At 34.1% G+C, this 26,462-nt stretch overlaps 1 protein-coding gene across 1 annotated transcript in view; it reads right to left on the reverse strand.

Annotated features, from left to right (window-relative positions):
• The window catches only part of SUSD1 (sushi domain containing 1), a 283,693-nt gene that overhangs the window by 229,919 nt on the left and 27,312 nt on the right, over positions 1 to 26,462 (reverse strand). Inside the window, 2 exon segments of the mRNA XM_051961204.1 lie at positions 10,419 to 10,574; positions 11,766 to 11,879. Of these exon segments, the coding sequence (XP_051817164.1) occupies positions 10,419 to 10,574; positions 11,766 to 11,879 (270 nt within the window).

Raw genomic sequence — 26,462 nt, forward strand, 5'->3', positions numbered from 1 at the left:
TCTGCCTGTGATCACACAGAAAAGAGACAAGATCTAGCTTCAAGTACAGGTCTCTGTTATAGCTCATGTAAATTACAGAAATTTATCAAAAATAAAACTGTTTGAGAGAGTTTCTAGTGACTTGGGCTGTGTAGACCCTTTCCTGATGCATGTTCTGCCTAACACCTTTCCTCAAAACAAAAAGATTTGCAGGAACTCACCAAAGGGGAGGACTATTAGGGAGAAAACAGCTAAAACACTATGACAAAATTTTTAATGAAAGAAAATTTCATTGATTCATACTAATTGGGGGAAAGCTAAGTTTAGTAAAAAGTATAAATTAGATTTTGTTGTATTTAAGAGAAATACTGCTTCATTATTTTCAAATGCATACAGAAGTAATGGAATTAATGGAAGAATGGAATTAGTAATGGAATAACCAGTAGAAATTATCTTTAAGAATTTGTCATTGGGGGACTTGCTTTAAAGACTGACTAAACACTGACTCGTGACTAACAAATCAAATATTTACATAGCTGTATATGCTTCTGAAGATGTTGCTAAAAATTTGTTAAACATATTTTTCAATTATATTTTACTTTTCCAAGTTTATGTAAAATAGTTTTCAACATTCGTTTTCTGTAAGACCTGATGTTCCAAATTTTTTTCCCTCCTCAAGGTAGCAAGCAATCCCATATAGGTTAAACATGTACAATCCTTCTAAACATATTTTCATATTTATCATTGTTATTTTTAACATTGTTTAGAAAATTGTTCCCATAAAAGCTGGAAGCACAAATCTTAACCCAGCCCTTGTGCCAATTAGCATAAATTTCAAATTAATAAGATTTTATTATACAAGCATAAAGAATGGGGCCAAAAAGGGAAGAAACTGAGATCCTTCTAATTGCAGAGATTTAACACATGAGTCAGAGGAACTGCCAGCAACTAAAATATATCTAATTTCTTTCAGAATAATTTAATCTTTCCATGCCTTCACTCTTTAAGATGAATGTCACAACATAGGCAGTGGCTCATAACTCACATGATCTGGCAGAACTGACCACTGACCGATCCCTACATAATGATGGATATAAATCATACTGTAAATCTTTAAGTGACATATACAAATATCAACTGTTATTAAAAGGCAGGCAAAGTACACAAATTGGACCTTTGAACAATATCTCAGGTATTTTACCTACCATAAAAAGACCTTACTAATCATGATGAAATTCTGATCTAATAATGTAGTTTCAACCAAGTGGATTCCTTTTCCCAAAACTATGAGTCTTATATTTCTCTATATTCACCCCACATATAAGAGTCTTCATTATCAACAGAATCTGAACAAGTTGACAGCTACTCAAGTGAAGTTACATGTTAGCCTTCAGGGAACCACTGTTGTTGGTGATATTGTAGAAGGGATTCCAGTTCAGAAACAGACTGAACTGGAAGGCTGCTGAGGCCCCTTCCACTCAGAGTCATTAGGTATAGGCAATCATGTTTGGTTGTCTTCTCAAAATCTATTTATCATCAGATCTTCCCAGAAGATTTTTGAACATATAGAAACTTGCTATTTTACTTAGATAGTGAGTTCTAAGGAAGAATTAAAAGTTTGCCCTAGTGAATACAGTCTATTTTTTTGTTGTTGTTTTTGTAAACACTTCTTCCCCATATGGTATCCACTGAGTCCCCAAATAACTCTGAGTGGCCAAGTAATTCCATTACTTTCAGACTGCAGAGTCCAGAAACATCTCCCCGACTCAGAAATGGAATAGAATGAACTTCAAAGATTATCTAATTCAATAATTGACAATACATACAAAAATCCTTTCTCTTATATCTTCCAAAAAATGGTTATTCGACCCCAACTTGAAGACCTCAACAAAGGACAACACACCACCTACTCAGACATAAATTACTCTATTCCATTTTGCCACAACTCTAATTGATACTGTTTTTCCTCCCAGAGCTGAAATCTACCTCTCTGAAACTTCAACCTATTTATTCTGAAGACAATCAATCAATCTTTATTAAGTGCTCACTATATGCCAGACACTATGCTAAATGCTGGATGATTAATACTAATTTCTGTTTCATATACTAAAGGATTCTATCACATTTTGCCTTAGTCTTCATGCTAAATACTTCCAGGTGCATCAATCAGTCCTCATATGCCTCTCATTATTCTGGTTCATCAATGTCCTTCCTAAAAGATGGCATGAACTCAGAACAATAATTCAGAAGAATTTTATCTAAATAAGAGAGAACAATGGAAACCATAGTGACATGAACAAACTCTAGATCCTTTTCAAACAACTCTTTAGCAATGTCTTCCCTTCAACCTGTACAAGTAGATTTTTAAAACTATATGGAACCCAGATTTATTCGTTTGTTTATTTGTTTGTTTATGTTTTTAATCTGTTCAGCATTTTATTTATGTTTTTTAAATAATAGCTTTTTCAGTGGTCATCAAAACCATTTGGTACTGGCTAAGAAATAGAGTAGTTGATCAGAGGAATAAATTAGGTTCAAAGGACAAAATAGTCAATGACTATAGCAAGCTAGTGTTTGATAAACCCAAAGACCCCAGCTTTGGGGACAAGTACTCACTATTTGACAAAAACTGCCAGGAAAATTGGAAATTAATATGACAGAAATAGGCAAAGGCCCACACCTAACACCGTAACCAAGATAAGGTCTAAATGGATTAATGATCTAAACATAAAGAATGATATTATAAACAAATTAGAAGAACATAGGATAGTTTACCTCTCAGATTTGTGGAGGAGGGAATTTGTAACCAAAGAAAAACTAGAGATTGATCATAAAATAGATAATTTTGATTATATTAAGTTAAAAAGTTTTTGTACAAACAAAACTAATGCAGACAAGACTAAAAGGGAAGAAATAAACTGGGAAAACATTTTTACATCCAAAGGATTTGATAAAGGCCTCATTTCTAAAATATATAGAGAATTGACTCAAATTCATAATAGTTCAAGCCATTCTCCAATCGATAAATGGTCAAAGGATATGAAGAGACAATTTTCAGATGAAGAAACTGAAACTATTTGTAGTCACATGAAAAGGTGCTCCAAATCACTATTGATCAGAGAAATACATATTAAGACAACTCTGAAATACCACTACATACCTGTCAGATTGGCTAAGATGACAAGAAAAAGATAATGGCAAATGTTGGAGGGGATGTAGAAAAGCTGGGACACTAATACATTGTTGGTGGAATTGTGATCTGATCCAATCATTCTGGAGAGCAATTTGGAACTATGTTTAGAGGACTATCAAAATGTACATACCCTTTGATCCAGCAGTGTTTCTACCCAAAGAGGTAATAAAAAAAAAAAAAAAAGGGGGAAAGGGACCCACATGTGTAAAAATGTTTGTGGCAGTCCTTTTTGTAGTGGCAAAAAAACTGGAAACTGAGTGGATGCCCATCAATTGGAGAACGGCAGAATAAGTTATGATATATGAATGCTATGGAATATTATTGTTCTATAAGAAACGACCAGCAGGATGATTTGAGAGAGGCTTGGAGAGAACTACATGAACTGATGCTAACTGAAATGAGCAGAACAAGGAGATCATTATATATGGCAACAAGATTATAGAATGATCAATTCTGATGGATGTGCCTCTTTTCAACAATGAGATGGTTGAGGCCAGTGAACCACCTATACCCAAAGAGAGAATTGTGGGAAATGAATGTGGATCACAACATAGCATTTTCAATCTTTTTGTTGTTGTTTTCTTGCATTTTGTTTTCTTTTTTATCTTATTTTTCTTGCACAGCAAGATAATTATATAAATATGTACACATATATTGGATTTAACATATATTTTAACATGTTTAATATATATTAGGTTACTTGCCACCTAGGGGAGGGGGTGGGAGGAAGGGTGGGGAAATTTGGAACACAAGGTTTTTAAAGGATCAGTGTTGAAAAATTATCTATGCATCTCTTTTGAAAATAAAAGACTTTAACAAGTCTATTGAGAAAAAAGAAATAAAAACTTTTTACTTTTTCAAAATACATACAAAGATAGTTTTCAACATTCACCCTTGCAAAACATGTTCCAAATTTTTCTTTCTCCCAGCAAGTATTCTAATATAGGTTATACATGCTATTCTTCTAAACATATTTTTACATTTATCATTCTACACAAGACAAACCAGATCAAAAGAGGGAAAAAAATCAGAAAGAAAAAAACAGCCACTCAAACAACAACAAAAAAGATGAAAATGCTATGTTGTGATCCACTTTTAGTCCTCATAGTTCTCTTTCTGGATGCAGATGGTTCTCTCTATCACAAGTCTATTGGAACTGGTCTGGATCACCTCATTGTTGAAAAGAGCCAAGTCCATCACAGTTGATCATCACATAATCTTCTTATTGCTGGGTACAATATTCTCTTGGTTCTACTCATTTCATTTAGCATCCATTCATGTAAGCTTTTCCAGGCCTTTCTGAAATCATCCTGCTGTTTATTTCTTACAGAACAATAATATTCCATTACATTCATATATCATTATTTATTCAGCTACTCCCCAATTGATGGTCATGCACTCAGTTTCTGGTTCCTTGCCACTACAAAAAGAGCTGCTACAAACATTTTTGTACATGTAGGTTCTTTTCCCTTTTTTATGATCTCTTTGGAATACAGGCCCAATAGAGACCTTGCTGGATTAAAGGCTATGCAGAGTTTTATAGCCCTTTGGCATAATGAAACTCAGATTTTCAAAACTGAAAGTTTTTTGTATGTCACTTCTTAGGGGTGACTAGATTAATGGAGAGAAATCTCACCTCAAACCAAATCCCTACATGAAGAGTGGAATTGGTATGAGAGTTCTGAAAACTAGAGATAGTCTTTCCTTTTTCAGATATACATATGATTCTACATTTTCTTCTAAAATGTAGAGAGAGATATTTGGAGAGAGAGAATGTATTTTTTCAATAAAACTCTCACACCAACTTGTCCCCTCATACAAGAATACAACATTTTGTCATCATTTTTATCCACCAAGTTAGAGGCACACCTGTGCTAAATAATTTTTGTTTGAAAAGTTTATAGGTATATATATATATATATATATATATATATATACATATACATATATATAAAACATTTTATCATCCCTGTTTAACAACATTTTATCATCCCTGTCTAACTTTATTTTATTAGATTTGGTCCAATAGCCTTTTTAAAATTTTGACTTTGTTATCCAATTTTCATATCTCCCTGTTATCTGAAAATTTTATAATCATGGTATCTATACATTAATCCAAATCACTGGGTTTTTTTTTAAAGGTTGAACAGATTTAGAGCCAAAGATAGAATTCAAGGACCACTCTACTTAAGATATTCCTTCAGTACTTTCATTAGACACTACCTTTCAGCTTAGTCATTGAAGCAGTTCTAAATCCAATTGACTACATTGCAGTCTGGTTCTTATCTCTTCATCTTGTTCACAATGAACACATGAAAGAATCTATAAAATGTTTTTTTGTAATACAAGTATGCTATATCTACAGAATTTATTTAATCTGTCAATAAGGAAACTGTCAAAAAAGAAAAAAATTTAAAACCAAAAAGATAAATTGGGAAGAAAAATTATACAATGAAACATCTCTAGCAAAAGTCCAATATCTAATACATGTAGGGAATTGACATGAATTCTATATGAGACCAAGAGTCATTTTCCCAAGTAGAAAAATGGTCAAAAATATACAGTTTTCAAAAGAATTGCAAGCAATTGATAGTCATAGAAAACACATCAGGTCACTGATGATGTATAAATGAAATCAGCTCTGAAGATTTCCACCTCACCCAAAAAATTGGCAAAATTGATTAAAAATTGAAACCCATCAGTGTTGAAAGGGCTGTGAAAAGACAGGCACACTAAAATGCTATTGGTGGAACTGCCTATTGGGCCAACATTTCTGGGAAATGACTTAGAATTAGTTAAGAAAAAGTACTATATTGCTCATATCATTTATTTTAATAATACCATTATTGGAAATATACCCAAAGGAGGTCAAGGACAGAAAAAAAAAGTTCTATTTATGCCCAAATTTTCATAAGAGCCCTTTGATAACAACAAATAACTGGGAACAAAATCAGTGCTCATTCACTGGAGGGTAACTAAAAGAATGCAGCACTATAATGCATTCTTATTATGCAGAGGAAAAAATAACAAATCTGAGGAATTAAAAAAAAACATAGACACATTATACAAACTGATACAGAATGAAATAAGAAACAGGAAAGTAATACACACTACTACAATCATGTAAGTAAGAAGAACATAAGGGAAGGCTATCTGGTATACTAGATAAAGTATGTGACTTGGAATCAGAAAGACCTGGATTTAAATCCCATCCTTCTCAGTTGTGTGACCATGTGCAAGTCCTAAGTGCCAGTTTCTTCATGCATAAAATGAAGAGAATAATATCTGAAGTCGCCCCCCCCAACCTTATAAGGTTAATGAAAGTCTCAAAAGAGGTAAAGAACATAAAAAATTACTTTTTTTTCAAGAACAAGACAAATATTATTATTTTAAAAAAAATACCAACAGGAAACCTGCTTAGGAATATTTGCAATAACCAATATTAATTCAGGAAAATAAGTAACAAACATCCCTCTCTACTCTTTGCAGGGCTATAAAGGACTTAAAGGGCAGAATGTGACATCAGTTGCCATTGTTCTGTAGATTATTTTTGCTTAATTCATTTTCTATTAACAAAGATAAATGAAAAGTTTTCCAGGGTATTGAAATAACTTAAAGATGTGACTGCCAAGCTGTTGCCTATGTTTTTGAGAAACCAGAGAGAAAGAAAATTTAGAGTTGAATAAATATGGTCCCAGGACCATATGGGCCCAGGCAACTTGGTGGCAAAATGGATACAATGCCATCCCAGGCATCAGGAAGACTCATCTTCCTGAGTTCAAATTTAGCATTAGACACTTGCTAAGTCTGTGATGCTGGACAAGTCAATTAAATCTGTTTGCCTCAGTTGCTTCATATGGAAAATGAGCTGGAAAAGGAAATGGCAAATCACTCCAGTATTTCTGCCAAGAAAACCCCAAATGGAGTCACAAAGAATCAGAACATGAATGAACTGACTGAACAACAAGATAATCTGTGATCATTAAAAAGAAAAGTGGCTATAACATGAATTTATCAAGAATGGGTCATGCCAGAATAACCTTATTTCATTTGAAATAAGTATATATTTATAGATGACCTGTAAAATAAATATTTTGATGCCTTTTGTTTTTATGTCAGAGTTTTTTCTGGATAGAGTCCCTTTTCCCATCACAGAACTAAACCCTATGAAGTAGATTGTGCAATTATTGTCATTATCCCATTTTACTGATAAAGTAACTAAAGCTCAGAACTAGAACCACTTCCATACACTTACTATCCAATCTAAAACTCAAATCTAAATCTTCTCACTCCAAGTTCAGAACTTTGCCCACTCTATCATGATGCCTAACAACATCTCCTACCTCCAATTTCAGCTTCAACTCCCTTTCAGAAATTCTGTCACTAAGTGTCCCTATCTGAGCAATAAAGAATTTGGTTTGGTTTTTTTTTTCTTTCTTCCTAATAGAATCACTGACAATAGAAAAATCTTAAAATTGTCCAGCTCTTTTAAAATGTTCCTAAAACCAAACGAAAACTCCAACTACAAAGGCTTTGTTAGTTCTTTGAGGAGAAATGAGCAAGGACTCCTCAGAAATGATAGTTCTATATATGTAGCAAAACTCAAATTGAGTGGAACATAATAGAATAAAATAGAGTCTTGTAAATTTCGTGATTCTAAGTTATTGCTATATTCACAAGTTTAAGTTGACAGCAAGTTACTTATGTAGTCAAGTAGAAAGTCATTTGCTATTAAAGCCATTCAGAATATTCAGCTAATGTTCACATTCATCCAAGAATAAATCATACTATACCTTCTATGACTTGATACCAATCAAAAGGATGAAAAAAATAGGTAGAACTTGTCATTTTAGTCAAGAAAGAAGCAAAAACATGGTTCTTTTCTTCTATTCTGATTACTTTAAAAATTCTGGGATATTTTAAGATTAAGAATCATTTAAGTAAACCTATGGGAACCCTTCATAGTCCTGGTTGGTTACTTTCCTTCATAAAAACAAAAAAGTCATAATTATAACAAAAAGTTATAGCATGAGAGTGATTTAACAATGCATCATTCAGATTCCAGTGTCACTGTGAATATACTGAAAATTATAAGTATTTAACCTTCCACCAACAGTACTCAGAGATGTTTGTGACCTTAATTGTCAGTTAACTTTTCTGGGCTTTAAGTTTCTTCTTCTATTAAATGTGAGGGCTGGACTAGATTAAAGTTCCTTCTAACTCTAAATCTATGGTCTATATCATGTCTAAAGAAGCGGCAAATAGACTGAAATTTTTCTTCCTCACTCAATTTTTTCCTATAAGTTTCCTACAGGAACAAATAACATTTAAATATATTTGTTTATTTCATCAAATATTTTCCAGTTAAATGTAAAGAAAAAATTAGCATTCATTTTTTAAAATTTTGAGTTCCAAATTCTCTTTTTCCCTTCTTTCTCTACTCCTTATTTGAGAAGGCAAGCAATTTGATCTTGATTCCAGGAACACATCATTCAAACTCCCAAAATGTCATCAACCCCAAATGGTCTTGAGTCTCTTGTTATGAAGCCCATCAAAATTTATCTCTTATGAGGGCTGTGGCTTTTGAGCTCAATTGTGGAATAAACAGATTTTTAGACTGAATGGACTAATCTCCTCCATCACATAATAGCTTCCTTTTTAGATATATTTTGCAGATACCTAGGCTCTGGATCAGTATAGGCCCTTATTAATGATTCATATAGAAACACCCAAGGGAACAGACATATCACATGAGCTCCTGACCGATCATTCTATAGGATTATCAAACAGGATTACCCAGAACAACCATTGAAAAAGCAGAGTAGAACAATAGAGTCTCACAGTTAAGCTTCTATTCCTTCTCTCACTATTTTAGAGCAAGCCAGAAGGTCTAATAGCTTTGATTACTGTATGCCAGCCCTAATAGTAGCACAAAACTTGTTGAAATACTTTCTCTTTTCCAACCCAGGTGTGGTAGCATCCTCTTGAGATCATTTTCTCACTGCAAAATGCCAGCTGTGTTTCTCCACCCTCAAAAACAGTTCCTAACATTCAAAGTCCACAGTAACTAGTTACCAAAAGGACACAATACAATCTATTTTTGTTTCAGTTCCCCCCCACCTTTTGTGGATACCTAAGGGTGATCCAACAAACCTCATGACATTTTTCCCAGTAGAGAGGAAAGGATAAGGACTAGACCTGTAGTTTCATTACATCCGGGTCAATTTCCTCTATCTATGCAGGTTCAAAACTTTTCCTGCAATTTATATTTTGATTTATATAAATCTAATATATACAATTTTATTACATATTATAATACTGAATATACACTGTATCATATATAAATATATAATGTAGATATTAGTTTGTATTATATAGGAATAGTAAATTATTCATAGAGAATATAGATCCAATCTATATAATTAGATTTGTCTAAAGCACTAAGAAGTTAAATGGCTTTCCTGAGCCAGAGAGCCAGTACTCAGGCCCTCCTGACTCCAGGATCAACTATCTTATCAACTTTTTCACTGTTGCCTCTCAGATCCTCTCAAGATGATCTCAAGGTATCCCTCCCAAGGTTCCAGCACTCCCAATGGCATTACCAACGAGTAGAAGCTTCTCAAAGCTCTCACATACTATAATTCAGTAAAAAAACCAAATATGTCCTCAACTTGTTGGGTACATAACCTAGAAGTGAACCATGATACAATTAAGTTGCATAAGATGAAATTTAATCTTCGAGTTTTTCATTATTGTTCATACAAAGGGAAATGAAAAAGCAGTTGAAGAGAGGGGAGTTGACTAGCAAGCAGTTTCAAGCCCTATTCTCCAAGTACATACCACGATGCTCATAGAGAAAAAGATGCAATTCTCAGGCTAATTTCTCCTTTTTCCATTGACACAAGTGTATATTGATGTTCAAGCTTTCAGTTGCCATTCTCTCCTGAACCAATTTTCTTACCTACCATCTAATTCACCATCTGCACAAAGATGAACAGACACACCTGGAACTAACATGATCTGCACAATCACTGCTTCTCCTTCCACACTGACATACTCATAAACTCCAAGTTAGTTTCCAAATCCTTCCTGATGGTGCTAAACACACCCCACAGAATTACAATCATTTGTTCCTGCTTTCAGGAATGGGAGATGGAGGAGAAAAACTTAGCACTAAAGAACATCTGCTTCTGTTTTCTTTCAGTTTCACTCCCCTAAGCTCCTTACCCAAGTGTTCTTCATTTACCTGTACAAAAAGTGCCATCATTGGGAATGAACGTCTTGTTGTTGTTTGTTGCTCGATAGCCTTCCAGACAAACGCAATAAAAGCCTCCAAGGGTATTATGGCAAGATGTTTTGTTCCCACAGACCACAGTGGCTCCAAATTGACACTCATCTTTATCTGTTGATACATTTCAGTACACAAAAAAGGGGTTATAAAGACATACTCTATGATGATACTGCATTTAGAATAACAAAGATGGGCTTACTAACATTTTAATTTTATGGCCTATATGAGAAATAATTCATGTGGAAAAGGGCTTAATGCAGGATCACAGGTTCTCATGGAAGACAGCTTAGCAATTATGTCAAATCTAGTTTAATTTCCTTTAGGGTGGGTTCTGGATCTTTCTGAACCTTGTTTTTATAGAAATATTTCTTAAACTAGGTGACAACCCTATTTGGGGTCATATACTGAATTGGGAGTTGTGAAATTATGATTTATATCAATAAATGTTTTTGTATACCTATTTTATACAACTATATACCTGGGATTGTGTAAAAATTTCTCATGAAAGGAGTCAAGAGTATTAAAAAGTTTAAGAAGCCCTGATCTACAGTGTCTAAAAACAGTGTCTTGCACACAAAAGGTAATTAATAAAATATCATTAAATTGGTAACATGTTTTGTAGATGTCATCCTTGTCCCAAAAGGGTTGAAGTAGCTCACCTCTGAGGTTCTTTCCAATGCTGACATTCCATGATTCAATGATCCTGTCTTTTCTCAGTTCATTTTTCTTTATACAAGATGGGAAACTAGCTATTTACTATCCTCCTATCACTTTGAGGAAATGGCATTCAAGCTTCTTTTTAGCTAAAAACTGGAGTACATAATCGGAGATTTATTCCATAGGATTTGAAGCTAAAAGATCTTAGAAAATATCTGTTTCCATCCCTCATCTTTATACATATGAGCAAAAAACAGAGAAATCAAGATTATACAGATTTTATGTGCAAGAGCCAGGATTCAAATCCACATGTGAATGACAGTAATTCCACTTTCACTGCACCTTGCTATTTTCCTGTTTCCCTCCAGAATATAAGATTTATCATTAGAAGACTCTTTAAAAGTTTTTACTTAAGAATAAAGAGAATCTCACCCAATCAGACATAAATAACACTTCTAGTTGTCCAACAACTCCTAGACTAGGAAAGCACCCATAAGTCCCTTCCCCTTTCTGCAGAGTCCTCAATTTTCTCATGTATAAAATAAGGGGATGGACCCATTCTCTTGGGCTATCCCTATTATTCTATAATTATGTGAACATTCTGCTCCTTTTCAACTCTTCGACATCAGAGAGTTCAGGACTTACCATGACATTGAGTTCTCCCATTGCCCACAAATCCATAATTGCAGATACAGATCTCCTTCCCATCTCTCTGCTGACAGGTGGCATGTACATGACAAGTGGCACAGACACCTGAAACTGAATCATATATCATATCTTTAAGGAAAAATATGCCAACAAGCTGGCTTGTGATTCTTTATAAGAATTATATATAACTAGAGCACTAGAATTGTATACAACTGAACAAAACTGACTTCTCCACTACTGTCTCTATTTTATATAAGTAAACAAAAGTATCATTCAGAAAGAAGAATTTTTTTTTTTTTGCTGTCAAGGGATTCTACATTTAGGATTAGATTACATGGAAAAATTGATAATTGGTGCTTAAGATGCATATATGTCTATATTTTATATGATAACATATGTATAAACTATATCAAACTGCCCACTATCTTCAAAAATAGGTAAGGGGAGAGTAAAAGGAAGAATTTGGGAATTCAAAGTCTTGTAAAAAAAAAAAAAGGCTAAAAATGTTCTTGAAATGTAACTGAGAGGAAAATAACATATAATTAAGAATCATGTGTCAAACTATGGCTAGATATTAGAAATCAAGCTGGAAAATGCACCCATAAGAATATAAAATGGGAAACTGCCTCAAAGGCAATGTAAGGGCAATGAAGACTACTCTTTCTGTGGTGAATATGAGTTCCTACTGCCTGAGAACATTTCTAGGTCTCAATGATATATTTCTAATAAAAACTGTCACATATTTTTCATATAAAACATAGACATTAACCAAGCTACTAATTACCATTAGAAATTAAACAATACTTGATGTCTCTCTTGTAACATACTTGCATTCTGCCTGATATGACAGTTATTTGTTAAAGTCCCTTTTCCAGCTAGAATGTAAGTTCTTTGAGATCAATAACAGAATACAATAAAGAAATACTTTGGGATAAGAGAAATTCAAGAGAGAAACCCAGAAATAGAGGAGAACAGCACAATAATTATAGAAGAGCTTCAAAAAAAAAATAATGATTTGGCCACAAAGACTAAAATAGTAATTTAAAAAAAGATTAAAAATATGAAATTAAAAGTGAAAGGAGGATTCTCAAAAGAAAAAATGGCAAAGAAAATAAATTGCTTAGAATAAAAAAATAGGAAAATCTTATCCAAATAATGGACTCCCTGAAAACAGAATAAAACAAACAAAACTCAACCACTCTATGAGATAAAAAGAATTATAACATAGTCAAAAGATTAAGAAAATAAAAGGAAATATAAGCTATTTACTATCTCTAAGACAATTGGCCTGGAAAATAGGTCAAGAAAAGACAATATTATATGAAGATTAAAACATCACATTTCTAGAAAATATAAAAGAAAACTGCCCTATTAGAATCAAAACAAAAAGAATGCACTAATTATCTTTTCAAAGGAAACCCACCCTTAAAATACCCAGAAATGACACTGCCAAAATCCAGAGCTTCCAAGACAAAAAAAAAAAAAAAAAAATACTAAAATAGTTAAGAAAGAAACAATCCAAGTATCAGGGAATCACTATATCACACAAGACTCATCAACAATTACTGCAAAGAAGAAGTCATAAAAAGTGAAACTACAAAAGGCAAAAGATAATAGTTAAAACCAAAAAATAAAATATCATGTGGGGTAGGAGGAATAAGCATTACTTACAACATTTTTCAGGGAGGGAGAGACTGCATGACATCATAGAAAAACTTCCTCTTTGCTTCTGTAACAATGCACTCTTTCTCAGAAAATAATTTTTTTGTGAGAATGAAAGACTGCATCCATTAATCTTTCTCACTTTCAATAAACATCACAGACTTTGAAATTGTTTCTAATATAACCATACCATACCATAACTAATATTTTACCTCAAAGACATTAAAGAGTGGAAGGACCACTTATGTACAAAAATATTTATAGCAGTACTTTTTGTTGTAGCAAAGAACTGGAGCTAAGTGGGAATCTATCAAATGGGGAAACTATGCCATATGAATATGACAGAACATTATTTGCCATAAGAAATGAAAGGCATAGATTCTAAGCAACCTGAAAAGATATGTATGAACTGATGCAGAGTGAAATGAGCCAAACCAAGAGATTTATTTATAATTATATATACAAAGATCCCAACACTGCAAAGAAAAACTATTCTGAAATACTTAAGGATATTAATGAATTCAGGGGTGAAACAAGGTTGCCCACTATCACCATTACTATTCAATATTGTAATATAAATGTTAGCTTTGACAATAAGAGAAGAAAAAAGAGATTAAAGGAATTAGAGTAGGTAATGAGGAAACCAAATTATCACTCTTTATAGACAATATGATGATATACTTAGAGAACCCTAGAGAATCAACTAAAAAACTACTAAAAACAATCCACAACTTTAGCAAAGTTACAGGATACAAAATAAATCCACAGAAATCATCAGCATTTTTATATATTACCAACAAAGTCCACCACCAAGAGATACAAAGAGAAATTCCATTTAAAATAACTGTAGATAATATAAAATATTTGGAAGTCTACCTGCCAAGGCAAAGTCAGGAATTATATGAACACAGCTAAAAAACACTTTCTTCACAAATAAAGTCAGACCTAAACAACTGGAAAAATATCAAGTGCTCTTGGGTAGGCTGAGCAAATAATAAAAAATGATAATACTATTTAAATTAATCTACTTATTTCATGCTATACCAATCAAACTCTCAAGAAATTATTTATAGATCTAGAAAAAATAATAACAAAGTTCATCTGGAAGAACAAAAGGTCAAGAATTTCAAGGGAATTAATGAAAAAAATGCAAATGAAGGTGGCCTAGCTGTACCAGATCTAAAACTATATTATAAAGCAGCAGTCATCAAAACCATTTTATAATGGCTAAGAAATAGAGTAGTCAATTAGTGGAATAGGTTAGGTTCACAGGAAAAAATAGTCAATGACTACAGTAATCTAATGTTTGACAAACCCAAAGATCTCAGCTTTTGGCATAAGAACTCACTATTTGACAAAATGGATCCACACTTAACACCATACACCAAGATAAGGTCAAAATAGGTTCATGATCTAGACATAAGCAAATTAGAAGAACACAGGATAGTTTGCCTCTCATATTTGTAGAGGAGGAAGGAATTTGGGACCAAAGAAGATAATGATCACAAAAAGATATTTATTGATCACAAAATAGATAATTTTTATTATATTAAGTTAAAAAGGTATAGTATAAACAAAACTAATTCAGACAAGATTAGAAGGGAAGCAATAAACTGGGAAAATGTTTTTATATTCAAGGGTTCTAATAAGGCCTTATTTCTAAAACACTGAGAACTGATTCAAACTGATGAGAATTCAAGCCATTTTCCAATTAATAAATGGTCAATGGACAGACAATTTTCAGATGAAGAAATTGAAACCATTTCTAGTCATATGAAAAGGTGTTCCAAATCATTATTGATCAAAAAATGCAAATTAAGACAAGTCTGAGACACCATTACACACCTCTCAGATTAGCTAAAATGACAAGAATAGATAATGACAAATGTTGGAGGGGATTTGGGAAAACTGAGACACTAATATATTATTGGTAAAACTGTGACCTGATCCAACCATTCTGGAGAGCAATTTGGAATTATGCTCAAAGAGTTATCAAACTGTGCATACCCTTTGATCCAGCAGTGTTTTTACTGGGCTTATATCCCAGAGATCTTAAAGGAGGGAAAGGGACCCATATGTACAAAAATGTTTATGGCAGTCACTTTGTAGTGGCAAGAAACTAGAAACTGAGTGGATACCCAACAATTGGAGAATGGCTGAATAAGTTATGGTATATGAATGTTATGAAATATTATTGTTCTGTTAGAAACAATCAGCAGGATGATTTCAGAGAGGCCTGGAGAGAATTACATGAATTGATGCTAAGTGAAATGAACAGAACCAGGAGATCATTTTACATAGCAACAAGATTATATGATGATCAATTCTGATAGACAAGGCTCTCTTCAACAATGAGATGATTCAGGCCAGTTCCAATGATTTTGTGATGAAGAGAGCCATCTACATCCAGAGTGAGGATTGTGGGAACTGAGTATGGTTCACAACATAGCATTTTCACTTTTTGTTGATATTTGCTTACATTTTATTTTCTTTCTCATTTTTTTCTGGTTTGATTTGGCTTTTCTAGTACAGCAAGATAATTGTATAAATATATATATTTCTACTATGTTTAACATATATTGAATTATTTACCATCAAGGGGAGGAAGTGGGAAAAGAGAGAGAAAATTGGAACACAAGGTTTTGCCAAGGGTTAATATTGAAGAATTATCCATGCATATGTTTTGAAAATAAAAAGCTTTAAAAAAAAATAAAAAAGATCCATTTAAAAAAAGAATATTGATCAATGCAATCAGCAGTCACAACTCCAGAACACTAATAATCTCACCCCTTACAGGATTCTTTGTGTGAAATGAAACCTATTTTCAAATGAGACCAAAATTTGTTTTGCTTGATTATAATTATTTGCCACAAAGAGGGGCTCTCTTTCAAGGGGACATTTGCCAGGGAGGTGTATGTGTAATATTAGTGATAGAGCATTCATTAAATTCCTACTATATATACAAGGCACTGGGAACATACAGAAAAATAAATAGTTTCTTGTTTCAAGGATCTTACCTTCTAGCAGGGATCCTCAAACTACTACCCGCAGACCAGATGCGGCAGCTGAGGATGTTTATCCCCCTCACTTAGGGCTATGAAGTTTCTTTATTTAAAGGCCCACAAAACAAAAGTTTTGTTTTTTACTATAGTCCGGCCCTCCAACAGTCTGAGGGACAGTGAACTGACCTCCTATTTAAAAAGTTTGAGGACCCCTGTGAGGGAATGACACTTTGAGAGAATTAACTACAAAATATATAAAAAGTAAACAAATGTGAGAAATATTGAAAAGTTAGGTCTCCACAGAATGTTGCAAGCTTCAAGGTAATATAAGATATTAAAGTACCACAGATTAATTTTCAGAATGTGAAAAATTAACAAAGGTTTTTCCACAGAACAATTACATTCAATCTCTCAGAAACCTTGAGCAAACAAGGAATTGGGGAGCTACAGGCATAGGTGGACTCAGCCAATCAGAAAGAGTCTTATGGTTTTGAAAAAACCACAAGTTTACAATAATAGCTGATCTAGCTCAAATTGGCAGGGGCCAATGACCCCACTTGACCAAATACCTAATGTGTTTGCTTAATAGGCTAATTGCTTATTAAACAACATATCCCTGTAGGAGTTTTCCACCATTTTACATGGGATATATGATGAGAGAGGGAGCACATGCTTATTCATATTTAGAGGGAAACATATAGTGGGCATATCAGAAAGATTGTAACCAGGAAGAGAACAAACCAATCTATTTTCTGAAGGGAGGGGACGGCACCAACTAACAAATGTAAAGCTTTTCTAGCTTATGTGCTCAAGGCTCCCTCTTCCCAAAAAGGAGGAGCCCAGCTCTAGGCAGAAATGCTAAGATGATTCCTTAAGGTTCTTCTTTTATAAAATTTCCTTGATAGCTGAATTTCAGTGTTAAGTGTATTTCTAACACATTTATACTAACACAGAGTACTACTAACGAGGAGAAAGGGCATGGATCAAAAAATTTTCCTGGAGGAAGTGGCACCTAGAATGATTTAGCTTTGGAAACCTATTTTATTCCTAAAATTTTACTTCTTTAGTGGCCAATAGCAGGGCCAGACATCCTAATGCCAGGTTAACTAGGGATTCCAAAAGGCAGGAAAATGAGGATGCAGAATAGTACAAGAATGATGTATGCCTTAGCAAAGGTATAGAAGTAAGAGCTGGGATATCAGCTAATAACCATAAATAAATCAGCGTATCACTCCTTATCACAAGTAAATGCCTAAATAAATGCCCATGCTTGATTTGGAGACAGCTTAAGCCTATACACCGTAACCCATGCCCCCATACCTCAACATTTTGATGTGCCCCCATAATAAGAGGAATCTTGAAGACCAAAATCTCTCCCCCAACCCTGAATCAGAGTAAGAGATACATTAGTGATTAGAAAACCTCCCAGACCACTATAAATATAATTTCAGATGTGATTTCCATGATGGTTTTGTTCAACTGAACTTCCTTAGAAGCAGAATTCTACTAAGATATGACAGTGGTTTTTCTTTAAAAGGGATATATATAGATATAGATATAGATATAGATATATAGACATAGATATATTACTGAGGCAATTGGGGTTAAGTGACTTGCCCAGACTCACACAGCTAGGAAATGTTAAATATCTGAGATCAAATTTGAACTCAGGTCCTCCTGACTTCAGGGCTGGTGCTCTATCCACTGCATCATCTAGCTGCCCCAATAAAAATAAATAAATAAATAAAGCCAACTAGACCCGAAGTTGGAGTGGGAAGGAATGGAGGAGAGGGATGGAAGAAAAAGTGGGTCTCCTTCCTTGGCTAGGAGTATTGGATAGAAACCTCACAGAAGCCAACCCATAGATAGTTAAGAAAATCAATAACAAGAGATTCTCTTTTTTTACATCAAAAGCGGAAAGAATCCTTGTTGTCATTGATATGTTTATAGAGTTAGACCTATTAATTTCTCCCACCCCCCTAACCCTTACTGGATTAAAGCTTGGGTTGTAGGATCACAGATTTATAGCTGAAAGAGACCTGAGAGATCATCCAGTCTAGTCCCCTTATTTTATTTATGAAGAAGCTGAGACCCACAAGGCTGACTGACTTGTCTTAAATTACACAGCTATCACCTGTCAGAGTCAAGATTAAAATCCAATTCTTCTACAAATTCCAAATTAAAAAAAAAAAAAACCCTATCACAGCACATTGCCTTTTCTTGAAAGCCATTTCTCTTATGAGATGCTATAAACTACAAATAAGTATGGATTTGTGTATTCAAAGAGACAGAAACAGATTGGTTTGGAAACTAAAATCAACGGAGTTAAGTGACTTGTTGGGGGTCACACAGATAGCAAGTATCTGAGGCTGGATTAGAACTCATAAAGTTCAGAGATGACTTACTATGAATCTAAAACAGATTCAAATACCATCAGCTATACAGTTCTATATACTGCTCCAGGCACTCTCTTCTGTCTCTCTGTCTCTATTTCTATCTCTGTGTATCTCTCTGTCTTGTCTTTCTGTCTCTCTGTCTCTCTGTCTCTCTCTCTGTCTCTCTCTCTCTCTCTCTCTCTCTCTCTGTCTCTCTCTCTCTCTCTCTCTCTTTCTCTGTCTCTCTCTCTCTGTCTCTCTCTCTCTCTCTCTCTCTCCCCCCTCCCCTGTTCTATTTCTGTTTTGTCTCCCTCCTCACATGCCAGTCCCCAATCCTAAAGAAGTGGTTGTCCAAAATCCTCTCATTACAGAATATAATAGGGGAAAAAAATCTCCTAACATATACAATAAAAATAACAATTTCTATCATGGTAAGTCGGGGATTGTTCTCACATTCTTAGTATTTTAAAATACAGGCATTGTGTGTTTAAGCCTTTTTCAAAGCTTTCACGCTCCTACTCACTTGGGCTAGTTAATTAACACCTCTATGTAGCTTCTCAGTACCTTTATCCACTCATTTCACAGTTTCTGCAGCAGGGCCAGACATCCTAATGCCAGGCAATGACTCAGGCTAGGAGTGGGAGGGAAGAGAGTGGCCTTGGTCCAAAATTTCACTATAGAGCCCCACCCGGCCTTACAATTACACATCCTATACAGCTCATTAGCAACACTAATGAACCTGAGTCAGAGACCACAATTGTGACCAGTTCAAGGCAATTGGCCACCAGGCAACTCACATCTCAGGGGATTATTCCTTGAGGCTAAAGCATACAAAGTAGAGATTCATCCTTTCCCCCTCTGTTTTTGCCTCTGTTCTTCCATTGGCCTTGCCTACCCTCAATTGTCTAGTGTGCTGAAATTGGATGATATCACACATATTTATTTGCCTCTGGCCTTTTCTCTATTGACACATCAACTTATTATTGGGAGACTCTCTACCAATGTCACATCTCCCTTCTTTTTAAAATGGACTTAGGATTTCATTGATTTAAGAAACTCCACCAATGCAGACAAACATCTACAAATGTTTTAGAGAGTATCACTAAGAATTGACCAGGACTACAAATCCAGCAAATCACAGAATATCCTAAAATCCAGAGTTGGATGACAGAGTAGGACGATGGCAGCTCCCCCTGACTCCAAGGCTGGCTCTCCATCTCTCTCAGGCTACCTGATTAGCCGTTCCTAGGCAATCTTCCTCCAACCTTCTCCACCCATATCAGGTCATGCATGCCAGCTTGTTAGGTCACAGAGTCCTGCCCCATGGGCTAAGATGTGACACATAGCTTGTTCACGGACAGTTAACAAAACATTTCTCAGAAACCCAGAACACAGTCTAACAATGGCTGCCAAGGCCTTTATCAAGGCCTCAGGCCCACATTAAACAAAGTTAAGTACAAAGCCACACTACACTTCAGTGATAATGCGGAATGTGTCAGCCCTAACAAAACTATAATAGGGGGCCTTGGGATTGGAGCACATTTCTCAGAGTACTCAAATCTGTAATGGCTGCAGAATTCCAAGTTTGATTGATATCTATCAAACTTAAAAAAGACAAAGTACTATTGGTTTGTTTATAATATATATGTGATATTTGTATAGTTATATGGATTTTTACAATAGGATGAAGGATGTAGTTATGAAAATGACTCCTCAAGAAATTTAAGAGAAAAGTATTTTTGAAATATGAAAAGCTTTCACAAATTCTAGATGCCATCTAAATAGGTATATAACTGTACAGATTATCTCTCTTAATGTTTTTCTTAAAAAAATTACAATATTTTAAAATTGTATTATAGGTTTTCTCTAAATTGTGTGTGATGTGTGTGTGTACACTCTGATAAATGTTTTTTATTGATCTTTCCAAGACTCTCCATGTCACTTCCTATTGTCTCCTCACCATGCTCCCACATAGATAGCATCACCTCTCTCACCTATTTTGTTCCTCTATGTGTTGTCTTGCCCCAAGAATGGAAAGCCTCTTGAGGGCAGGGACTGCTTGACTTGATATGTCTGGTACTTGGTACAGAACCTGGCAATAGTGAGCATTTGCTCACGATTTACTCACTATTGTTATATACTTATCAGCTGTCTCTATAGTTATTTATAGGCAAGATTTATGCTCATTAAAATATTAACAAGGGCAAGTAGATAGTACAGTCATTCAAATTTGTCTTCAAGCTTGTTAGCTATGTAATCCTGGGCAAATCACTTTAATCCAATTTGCCTCAGTTTCCTCATCTGTAAAACGAGCTGGAGAAGGAAATGGCAATTCACTCCAGTATCTTTGCCAAAGAAACCCCAAAAGAAGTGACATTTCATTTTACATGACTAATTCAACTCAACAACAATAAAAGTATTAGCTCTTGAAGGTCTTGCTTCATTTTTGTAGCACAGTGCTTAGCCTTGTACCTGAGGAATGCCTAATGATATTTACTGAAAGGTTACTATTACTGTGATTTCAATCCTTTAATGGATCTGTGATCTCAGCCATGTGGATATTTTCACTAACACTATTTATTCCATCAGTACCTCTTCACTATTCTTTGGATAACCTATAATGTTTATTCTTTGTAGTATTCTATGTTTTATAGATATATAGAAACACTGGAGGAATAACAATATTAAAAAGATGGATTTTTGTTTCAGAAAGAAGCTTGGATCACTGAAAGCACAGTTTCCCAAATGCAATTCAATTCGGCATTCTTTCTGTTCATTTCTAGGTACAGCTCAATATCCCTCAAAACTATCTATAAGAGAAAGAGAAACACTCACACACACACACACACACACACACACACACATATTGAGAGAGAGAGAGAACAAGAGAGATAAATCAAGACCCAGAGACAGAAATAGAGCAAGACAGATACCAAGACAGAGACAGAGCCTAACTATCCAATAACATGTCATTATTTATATAAAATATAAAAAAATTCTTCATCCATTTGGTCTTTACTATGTGAATGGTTAGCTGTACTTTTGAGCATATATAGTTCTTATTTTAGGGGTCCTGCTATGTTCAGAGACTTGACATAAAAATACCCCTCTTCCATTTTAATATTTCACAAGATGACCTCTATAACAGTAGAAAACTTTTTTGGCAAGTCTATATGACTCCTGATTTTATGCCTCACTCACTTAGTATTAATAATCAATAGATCAAAGTATCTCTGTTGCTGCATCTGGCAAAGAACCACAATCATCCTGCACTCGGAAAACATATTTTCAGACAAATAGCCCTGGAAAACATATTTTGACCAAATCAAAAATGTTATATTTTTTTTAATAGCCAACAATCCTCTGCTTCTTACAGTCAATTGTGACTCTAAAATCATAGTCTATTATAGAACATCATTTTCAAAAACAATATTCTTGCTTGCTTTTCATATTTTCATCAAGGATACATTCAATACATATATGAAATATTCTCATAATTTTCTAATGATGAGAAACTAATCATATCAATCATTAATTTCTAAATGTTAAGGACCATGTCTAAGTAAAGAGGCAGGTCAATTATCCAAGAGCCTCCACAGCTGTGAATCATAACACTTAAAGGAGTTGCAAAGCAGCTTTTACTAAAATAGATGTTCCTTGTGGATTGGAAATGAAATAAATTGGAGGCAAGATGGAAGAGGAGAGAGGTCAGAAAACGCAACTGCTTCTCTGTCTCCTTGTATCATCATCATCATTATCCTCTCACACAAGAGATCCATTCTACAGGTCTGAGTTAGACCTCCAGCAGCCACTGGCAGGTGGCTCCCATATCACAACAACTAAAAATCCTCTTAATGACTTTTTTGTGAGTAATATGCCTGTGATATTTTTCAGAGGCAACCAGATAGTACAAATGGATAGAATGTCAGGCCTAAAGTGAGGAAGGTTCATCTTCATAAGTTCAAATCTGGCCTCAAATTTGTTGTTGTGATTTTGGCCAATTTATTTAATCCTATTTGCCTCCATTTCCTCATTTGTAAAATGAGCTAAAGAAGAAAACATTTCATTATGTCTGACCCCCCAAGAAAACCCAAATGGAATCACAATCAGACATAACTAAAACAACTGAACAACAAACTTTTTCAGTTACCTTGAAAATCAATGCACTCAAAAACAGTACTGTCCAAAGCATAACTCTGTTGTTATTATTATTATTACAAAAAATAAGGAATCTTATTGAACTCAATAATGCTATTTCTTTCCCTTCTCTAGTTAATTCATTTGGCATCCTCTAAAGAATCTATTTAAAATATCTTTGAAACCAAATCAAATACTTTGCTGAACTGTCATTTTGCCCTTCAAAAAAAAAAATTGTCACAGGGAAAGCTTGTTGGAACAAGGAAAGGATATATTTGCAAATGAATGTAATATAAAAACAAAAGAACTGAATTATTTTTTAAAATAAACAAAATCAAATAGCTGTTTTCTAAAACACTTTATTTATAAATGATTAAATCTTGCCCTGTTTTATTTAGAGTATATTTAGAAAGCAAGGACATCTGTATCTTTGTTTGTTACTACTGTGAACTATAAAGCCAAGTGAGAAAAAAATTAATAAATCAGATGCTGTAATGATAGAAAAGAAATATGGGAAAGGCTTGAAGGTCAGACTTCTATTTTTGGTCTACTTCTATCAGCTAATGTAATTTTATTATTTGTGCTATACTTAGTAATACTCATGTTTCCTGACCAAAACAATACCACTTAGGCTAATTAAATCGATTAAGAACAACCACATAAGGAAAAGTTAGCTATGTGATACTGAGAATGTCACTTTAACTCTCTTAGTCTCATAAAATGAGGGGTGTCAAACTGGATTATCTCAGGCCTATTTTAGTTCTAATATTCTACAAGTCTATAATATGAAATGTTGGGGTATTATAAGTTAGATCAGTTTCTTAAGTCCCTCCCCCATCTTTCTAACTCACCAAAGTTCATTTTATTCATAAAGACTTTCTAGACCCTTACTTGATCTTCTGGACCACATACAACAAACTACTTAATTATACAATATTGTGTTATTTGTTTTGTTTTATATTTCTATTTCTATTGCATATGGATCATCCCTATAATCATATGATGAAGATCTAAATGGGGATTCCCAGTCAACCACATAAGTAAGAAACAGGCATGTAGACAATAATTTATTTTTTAAAATATCTTAAGGTTTGGTAGGTATAAAACAACACACAAAAGCATGGCAAGGTAATTAGTTAACATAAACTTTTGTGGTTATTGTTATCATTCAATTATGTTCAGTCATGTCTAACTCTTCATGACCCCATTTTGGGGGTTTTCTTGATAAAGATACTGGAATAGTTTGTCATTTCCTTCTCCAAGTCATTTTACAGATGAGGAACTAAGGTGTGCCCAGGTTCACACAACTAGTGTCTGAGTCAGAAAGATGAGTCATGGTTTCAGATTCCTTTACATTTTTATTATCCATCTCTGATGAATACAGTTCAGTTTATTAGTGTACTTCCTGAACTTAACAGATGCCTTTTCATTAGATTGTGAGCTTCTAAGGGTAGGAACGGTTTTTTTTTTTCTTTCTTTTTACCTTCACTGCTTAGCACAGTAACTGATATATACTAGGCACTTAAATGTTTATTGACTAGCTTCAGAGTTCAATGGGACTATCACCCTACTCATTATACTTTACTTCTCTTAGTACAGACTAAGATTGTATTGTAGGATTAGCTAGATGGTACCGCAGATAGAATGCCAAGCCTAGGGTCAGAAAGACTCATCTTTACATGTGGAAGATAGATTAAATTCATTCTACTTGCCCCAGTGTGGAATCAACTAATCAATAAAATTTATTAAAAGTAAGGAAAAAAGCTTTAGGAAGTCAGATGCTATTCATAAATGAAACAGGCCAGTTCTTAAAAGAATCAATTCCCTATTTCTGTATATGATCAATCAATCAATAATGTCTGCTATGTGCCATGCACCATGTATATTCAAGCAGCAGTTTGTAATTGTCAGAGATGCTATAGAAGAAATCAATCAGGCAAAAAATTGAACTAAACAAATTCTAACATCCTTTTCTTATGTGAAATCCTAGCATTATATGGTTTTTAAATTGTAAGCAGGGTCAATTTCTTCTGCCTCCCCTGTATTTCCATAGCAATGTTGAACACATGGTTGGCACTCAATAGATCCTTGTTAATTTATCAACATTGGGTCATTAGAAGAGAACTAACCACAAAGAAGTCTGTCTCAAATTCAAAGGAGGAAGAATATTTTTACTCAAAATCTATTAAATTGGGCACTATACCATATCCAAGTTTGCTAAGGATTCATTGTATAAGCATGGGACAATTGTTCCATCTTTTTTGTGTTTCTTTTTTTTTTTTCCAAAATGTAAAGCAGGAATGATTATTATTCTTATATTCCCTTTATAAAAAGATCCTAGTTTCCCTCTTATTCTATAAACATTCACATTAGTGATTTTCATCATGGACCTCACTGGAATGTTTGGGAACTACCTTAATTCTTCCAAAGAATAACAAGTTTAAAAAAAAATTTCTGAACTTTGCCCACAAAAAGATCTTGAACACTTTTTGAACTTTTTGTCACACACAAATGTATGTCAGAACTCACATAGATAGAAATGGACAGTTCTAAAGTAGACTATAATGGCACCTAATCCAACATTTGGAAATAACTGTATTTTGTAAGATGTGATTTGAGGCACAGAATGCTGGATGAAGGGTCAAGAAGACCTGAGTTCAAATACTGCTTCTGTACATATTAGCTGTGTGATCATGAGCAAATCACTTAACTATACTGAACCACAATTAACCTCTCAAACAGAAGTTTTTAGTTTAGGGTCTCTAAACTCATTTTCATAATTTAATAACTTTATTTCAATATAATTAGATTTCTTTGTAATTTTTATTGGGGGGGAGGATCAAGGCAATCAAAATTAAATGACTTGCCCAGAACCACACAGCTAGTAAGTGTCATGTATCTAAGGTCTCTTCTGAACTCGGGTTTTCCTGATTCCAGTGTCAGTGTTCTATCTACTGGACCACTGAGCTGTCCCAACATTTAATTTTATGCATTCAAAACCATTATTCTGAGAAGGGATTCCTTAGGCCTTACCACATTGTGAAAGGAGTCCAAACACACACACACACACACACACACACACACACACACACACACACACACGAATTAAGAACCTCTTTTCTAGAAGGTTATGAATTATAATTGTGATTCATTGTACTAGATCATATTCTCACACCAATGAAATCACAGATTATGGGGGTAAACCTATTATCATGAAGCCCAAAAATCCAAAATACACACACAGAAAAGGAAAGCTACTGTCTGTGTGATGAAATCACCTAGAACTGTTTAAACATTATATAAATATTGTCATTTTCTGGAGCCTTTTGTTATACCACAGAAATTTATCCAAATAATACAGCATTGCTCATATAGTATGAACATCATTCCTTGGGATTTTTCAAAGAACTAGCTGGTAAAACACTAGGAAGAAAATGAAAAATTAAAGACATTTCTCCAAGACCTAAGAAAAAATATGCTACCTAGGAAATTTTTGTTAGCAAAACTTCTTAAGAAGT

The sequence above is a fragment of the Antechinus flavipes genome, chromosome 1 (assembly GCF_016432865.1).
Source record: "Antechinus flavipes isolate AdamAnt ecotype Samford, QLD, Australia chromosome 1, AdamAnt_v2, whole genome shotgun sequence".
Taxonomy (NCBI): domain Eukaryota; kingdom Metazoa; phylum Chordata; class Mammalia; order Dasyuromorphia; family Dasyuridae; genus Antechinus; species Antechinus flavipes.